Here is a 6067-nt window from a genome sequence, read left to right as displayed (position 1 = left end):
CTTATAAACCTCTTCACTGAGAAGGAGGCGACATCCACAGAATGCGAAACATTACAAAATCACAAGGTAAAAGAGGATATAGGCCTAGCGTCTTCTCAGAGAGAGGCTGTTGTGTTTTTGGAGTAATGTTTATGAGCCGTGACGAACCGTACGCTTCTGGGGAGTTTTCGGAAATGCTCCGACGGGAGGAAACAGCCTCAGTCGCTGTGAGGAACGACTGGGGCGGGGACCGCCGCTCTCCTGCTTTCAAAACAATAGAGGAGTTGCTGGGAGACATGGCAGAGCCGGGCACCTCGTCTCATCAGTCTTCTGGCCCGCTGGCAGAGGAGGAGTGTGGAAAGGGTGCATTGTGGGAGAGTGGAAGAGCGGCTAATATCCTCGGTGACGGTCCCCGTAGTTGGTCTCTCTCTCTCTCTCTCTCTCTCTCAGCTGGCAGGAGACGTGGAAACGGCCTGGAGTGCTTGGCTCGAGTCCATCCTGTTCTCACATCAAGAAAGAGCTCTCACCACATCTCTCTCTCTCTCTCACACACACACACACACACACATCTTCACTCCCTCATGTACCTCTGAAATGAAACAATTAGCTTCGATCAGTCCACTTCGGGGGACGGAAGGACAGACGGCGAGAGGGACAGAAGGACAGAGCGGGGGGACGGGGACGAGTCTAGAGCAGAAGCTGAATTTGTGGCGTGGTGAAGCTGCTTTAGGTAATGAGTGTGTGAGGTGAGGTGAGGTGTGTGTGTGGGGGGAGGGGGGTCAGTCACGCTCCCGCAGACTTCTGTGTTCCAGCTCTCCTCTCTGACAGGTGAGGGGAGGACATGACAGCACCTCGGGAGCGGATCATCCGCCTGATATATGCTCCCACCTCAATTTAGTCCAGAATGCTTAGGCATGTGGAAAAAGACGACGGGTTTTCCCGATGGTGAAGTCTGAACGAGCAGACAGCATGATGAAGTCTACTGCACGATACCTTACCTTTCTGTCAGAGAGAGAGAGAAGGAGAGAGAGAGAGAGGATCTATGCCAGTGGAGTAGAGGGAGAGAGAGAGAGAGAGAGAGAGAAATGGGGAGAATTTGAGAGAAGCACAGCAGAAGTTGAAAAAGCTCTGTCTCGTTAAAGGCAGTCACATCAGTGTAGCAGCTACCTGAGAAGGAGACTGGGAACAATATGGTCCTTTTCAAATACTCAACACTGTGACGACAGGCCTACCCTCCCGACACACTCTACATGATGATGGGGTTGAGTTATTATTTGCAGAGAGAGGGCACTGTTGAGTCAGGCTGACAGGACAGGCCAATCACGGGACACCGGATGCTTCTGATGGCCTATACTGTTTGTTTGGGATCTGTCTAAGATACAGTTCAGCCTCCCCCCCATCGCATATTCATCCCCTGGCCGTTATCAGGGACAGGACAGCTATCTCAGTATCGATCATCTCTACCTCCAGTATCCCGCGGCCTAGCCTTACATCAGAGCTGACAGTTAGACGAATGCTCTCGTTCACCGAGGATAGACATGACGTGTCCTATATGTAGCCGGGTATGTGGAGGTTCAGAGAGCCTGATGACCCCACGCCCCCCTCCGCTCCTGCCCCCATACCTGCTCACTGCCCTTTCCATCCCTCTGATCCGCGTTTCAGAGACGCCACCTCGGAGCGGCTAATCCCACATAAAAGACGGGAGGGAGAACAGAGAGAGGAGAGAGGAGGCAGAGGGCAGATAGAGGAGAGGAAGCAGAGGGCAGATAGAGGAGAGGAGGCAGAGGGCAGATAGAGGAGAGGAGGCAGAGGGCAGAGAGAGGAGAGGAGGCAGAGGGAAGATAGAGGAGAGGAGGCAGAGGGCAGAGAGGGGAGAGGAGGCAGAGGGCAGATAGAGGAGAGGAGGAGGCAGAGGGCAGAGAGAGGAGAGGGAGGAAGCTGAGACCTAGAGAGGTGTCCCTAGAAGGTTAGAGGTTAGCTGCTAAGTTAGCAGCGAGAAATCTTGAATTTCAATTAGCGCTGTGTTGGAAACTGAAGTTCCAAATCTCATAAGTAATTTATTTTGCAATGGAGATCAGAATGTAATCGTAATAGGATTGCTTTATGTGAGAATCTGGAATATGAATTGAATATAGTTTGCCAAAACCAGCGTTGTGAAATAAATAAATAAAGTGCAGACAAGACAAACATTTCAAGAAAAACACTGAACTGACTTTCTGCATTTTTCCCCACCACATTCCGTTTGAAATGTAATCTAAATATTGCCTAATTCATTTTACTGATTTGGTGGAAATTGCTATGTGAAATTAAGATTTTTAATCAAATAGGCTACGTGACCATGGTTAAGTTTATTTCTCAAAAATATATTCTTTAAAGGAAAATCCCTCCTATTTACAATTTTCGATTACTTTCCATAGACTACACAATGCCAAGGAAAAACATACAAAGCCTAAATGAGAAATTGCAGACAAATATTTGTTCAAAACATGTATCTTTTGTTGCATGTTATTGTATTGAAAGAAAAACTGCAATAAGATCGCCACTGCATATTTTCTTCACAAAAATAGTTTCCGATAAATTGTTTTTCGTTAAATATAATTATTCCAGTTATTCTTTGAAGATATCTGTCCTCTTCTTCATAATGTAGACGTCAGAGTCCGCTGAGGCGCTCCGTGGAGAGATCGTCTGATGGGGAGAGAAAACAGACACTGAAACGTCAGAAATGTAATGAGCTTGATAATGAATAGGCTTAATATATTATCTATAATGACATTGCTATCAGCAGATTTCCTCGACATATGTGTATTGACTGGACGGGCGTGAATAAATTGTGGTAGATTATTCAAATAAATGAATGACGGTAACTGAATGTTCCGCCCCGTGGGTCATATTAGACGGTGCCTAGTGAGGCGTTAAAATAGCGATTAAGTCCGTGCAGATGATTTATGAGCGAGGGCCCTGGCAGCCGAGCCAGTCAGGTGAAACATTGTTTACCTTTGCTTTTCAAGTTCATTTAACACCAGAAAAAAACGGCGAGGCTATAGTCATAATATTATGTCGAGGCTGAAATACCTTACCTGTCTGTGATAAGATGAAATGATGACTTAGGAGAATCGGATCTGTGATCACTCTCTTCATCTGTGAAAGAAAAAAAAAAGATAAGAAAAAAAAGATGTATAGGCTATTTGAAATAGGCCACGGTATTGCAATCAAATACGAATCAACTGGAGTTTCAGGTAATGTATTTAGGGAAATACGTGGGCATATGGGCTTGAAAAACAACAATCTAGCCTTAATAATTTAGGCTTAATAGGCTACAATGTTCAGTGAAAATGACTGTGAAGGTAATAACATAATTGAGGTATGACATGCTTATGAATGTGTGTGACAAGTAGGCCTACAGTAGCCTACCATCTCGCTTGGGACTGAAACTCTCTGACGAGTCGTCCCCGCTGTCATCCTCCGTCCCGGACGCCCTCGCTGCCCGCGCGTCCTGGCGCAGCTGCGCGCCGTGCAGAGGCAGGTGTCCCGCGGCGTTAGCTCCGAGAAGCGAGCGCATGCTCAGCAGGGAGTTGGCGCTGAGGAATGCCGCGTTGGTCCAGTTGTGAAGTTTGCCTATTTGGCATGTGTATATTCCATGGCTCGGGAGTAGAGCTGGGTGACCAGTGGGATTAGAGGTCGAGTTAGGGACAGACGATGCGGGTGTATGCTTGTGAGAGTTATCGGGGCTGGTGGCCGTCTCGGCCAATGACCATATTTTAGGCTTACTCTGTGCCGGCCTCTGGCACTCCTGGCCATTGTGTGGAATCTCCACTTTACCCACCGGCGCCTTGACGAGAGAAATAGGCCCTTCCATTCCCCGTAGGGCCTCCACAGCCAGCGTCCTTCTGCTCTCCAAACTAGCCGAATCGGACGCTTCCTTGGCGGCTAGCATCCCCTCTCCTTCCCCGGCCCTGTGATCCCCGCTGTCCTCTTCGGAGCGGTCGGTATCGACAGTCTCTAAATCTATTTCCTCATCTTCATCATCCTCGCTCCCGTTCTTCTCAGGCTCGTCCTCGTTGTCGCTGCTGAAGATCCGCCCGTCTCTGTCCTCCGCGCTACGTCCCCACGTGACCTTGTTCTCCTTCTTCAGCCGCCTGCGCGCGTTGGCGAACCACGTGGACACCTGAGAGAATTATAGTGGAGGATTGATTGACGTTCTACTCTATTTCAGGGTTCAGACAAACAGCACAGACCTCATAGGCGCATAGATAAATCCCAGAACAAACACATAGCCCACCTGTGTGAGGGTCATCTTGGTGATGATGGCCAGCATGATCTTCTCCCCCTTGGTGGGATACGGGTTCTTCTGGTGCTCCTGCAGCCAGGCCTTCAGCGTGCTGGTGGTCTCCCGGGTGGCTGTCTTGGCCCGGGACGGGTCGCCGTACTGGTACTGGCCGTAGGGGTAGAAGCCTTGGGCGGCGTGGACAGCCAGGCCTGCTGGGTGGGCCCCGGGACCGTCCTTCAGGTCATACTGCGAGCCCTGAGGGATAGAGAGCAATTTGTCACGCTGCCTTCCACTCCGTAAATATTACTGTCATTCCTTCTACTGACCTATCAAAGGGTGAACGTTTATATTTTTAACGAATCAGTCAATGGGCCTTGCTTACCGTTTCCTCTCTTTGACAGTCATGTGTCAAAAACAAGCCTACATTTATAAATGCAGAAGATTAAATACGTTTTTTTAAATCAATTCCCCCCAACGGGATTATCAAGGCCAATGTATCTATCATTACTTTTGAATTTCACTCACATTAAACAAAAATGGTTCTTAAATAAATTCCCTCCTGAAAAAAACTGAAAGATTTTGTTTCTAATTTTTCATTATTATATTTCCTTTACTAAGGTTAATTCAGTTGATTCATTTGCGTACATTTTTGACGCCAAAAGAATCCCCCATGACCAGCCTACATTTATCTAGCCTAATCTAAATTTGATGAGGATACTGTTGTTAAGTTTGATCTAGGCCTAACCCTGTGGAACAAATACTTTTCTGTGAAGGGGGTACTTGATTGTCTTTTAATGATATTTTAAAAGGAAATTAAACCGCAATTAGGTTTGTAATAACGCAATGAGAGAATAAATTAAATGAAAATGAATATGCTCATCAAAACTATTTGATGGTAATTTGATAGGCTAAGTGAATGAAATATTTGACCAGACACAATGGGGGAAATAAAAGATTGTCATGAATAAAGCTTAAATAATAATTGACTGACAATTAATGAGAACTTTAATCATACTGACATACAAGCGATTATAAATTCACATGCACGCAGGTGTCCAAAATCGTTACATACTCGGACAACTTTCAATTGCGAAATATGTCTCACCATTTGGGATATGAGGGCGAGATCCGCCCCGCTGTAAGGCAGAAAGGCACTGTAGCTGTGAGCCGCCCATGGGCTCCCATACATCCCCAACATGGAGCTAACCGCAGCGGCAGTAGCGGACGAATTCACGCCGCCCTCGATGCCTCCTTCTCGGGTAGATCCTGCGCGATCCCCCCCGTAGACCTCATGGGAGGCACTTAGGAACTGGGGGTAGCCCAGCTGAGGAAAAGACATGTCCAGAAACTCGTAAATCTCCCCCACGCAAAGTCACAAGGGGAAAAAAATAAAATAGCAATTCCCAGTAAGGATAAGGATGTCTAAATCACTGCAGCTGATCTGTCAACTCCACTTCCCGACGGCGTAGTTCCTTCGAAGGCGATAAGTTTGGCACTTGAGCGCGCAGTGATGGCTCTCTCTCTCTCCCTCTCTCTCTCTCTCTCCCTCTCTCTCTCTCTCTCTCTCTCTCTCTCTCTCTCTCTCTCTCTCTCTCTCTCTGCGCCCGCAGGACTCTCTTTCACTGTGGAGCTGACGAGATGATTGGCAGGCTACTTAAGCACCAAGCCCCTCCTATGCCCGGGGCAGGCGATTAGTGCATTGGTTGGGTCTGTGTGTGTGTGTGTGTGTGTGTGTGTGTGTGTGTGTGTGTGTGTGTGTGTGTGTGTGTGTGTGTGTGTGTGTGTGTGTGTGTGTGCGTGTGTGTGTACGTGTGTGTGAGA

General features: G+C 47.7%; 1 protein-coding gene across 1 annotated transcript; it reads right to left on the bottom strand.

The window, feature by feature from the left end:
- Nucleotides 1-2615: 2615 nt before the first annotated feature.
- Nucleotides 2616-5585, bottom strand: irx1b (iroquois homeobox 1b; the record flags this gene model as incomplete). Its single annotated transcript, XM_084455582.1, has 5 exons — nt 2616-2664; nt 3057-3117; nt 3391-4144; nt 4259-4501; nt 5352-5585. 5 exons carry the CDS (start codon nt 5583-5585, stop codon nt 2616-2618), a joined length of 1341 nt encoding a protein of 446 aa, XP_084311708.1.
- Nucleotides 5586-6067: the final 482 nt, after the last annotated feature.

The sequence above is a fragment of the Borostomias antarcticus genome (assembly GCF_949987555.1).
Source record: "Borostomias antarcticus genome assembly, chromosome: 21".
In the NCBI taxonomy this organism is placed as follows: Eukaryota; Metazoa; Chordata; class Actinopteri; order Stomiiformes; family Stomiidae; genus Borostomias; species Borostomias antarcticus.
Note: the sequence above shows the minus strand (reverse complement) of the source record. Positions and strands in the feature narration are given on the sequence as shown.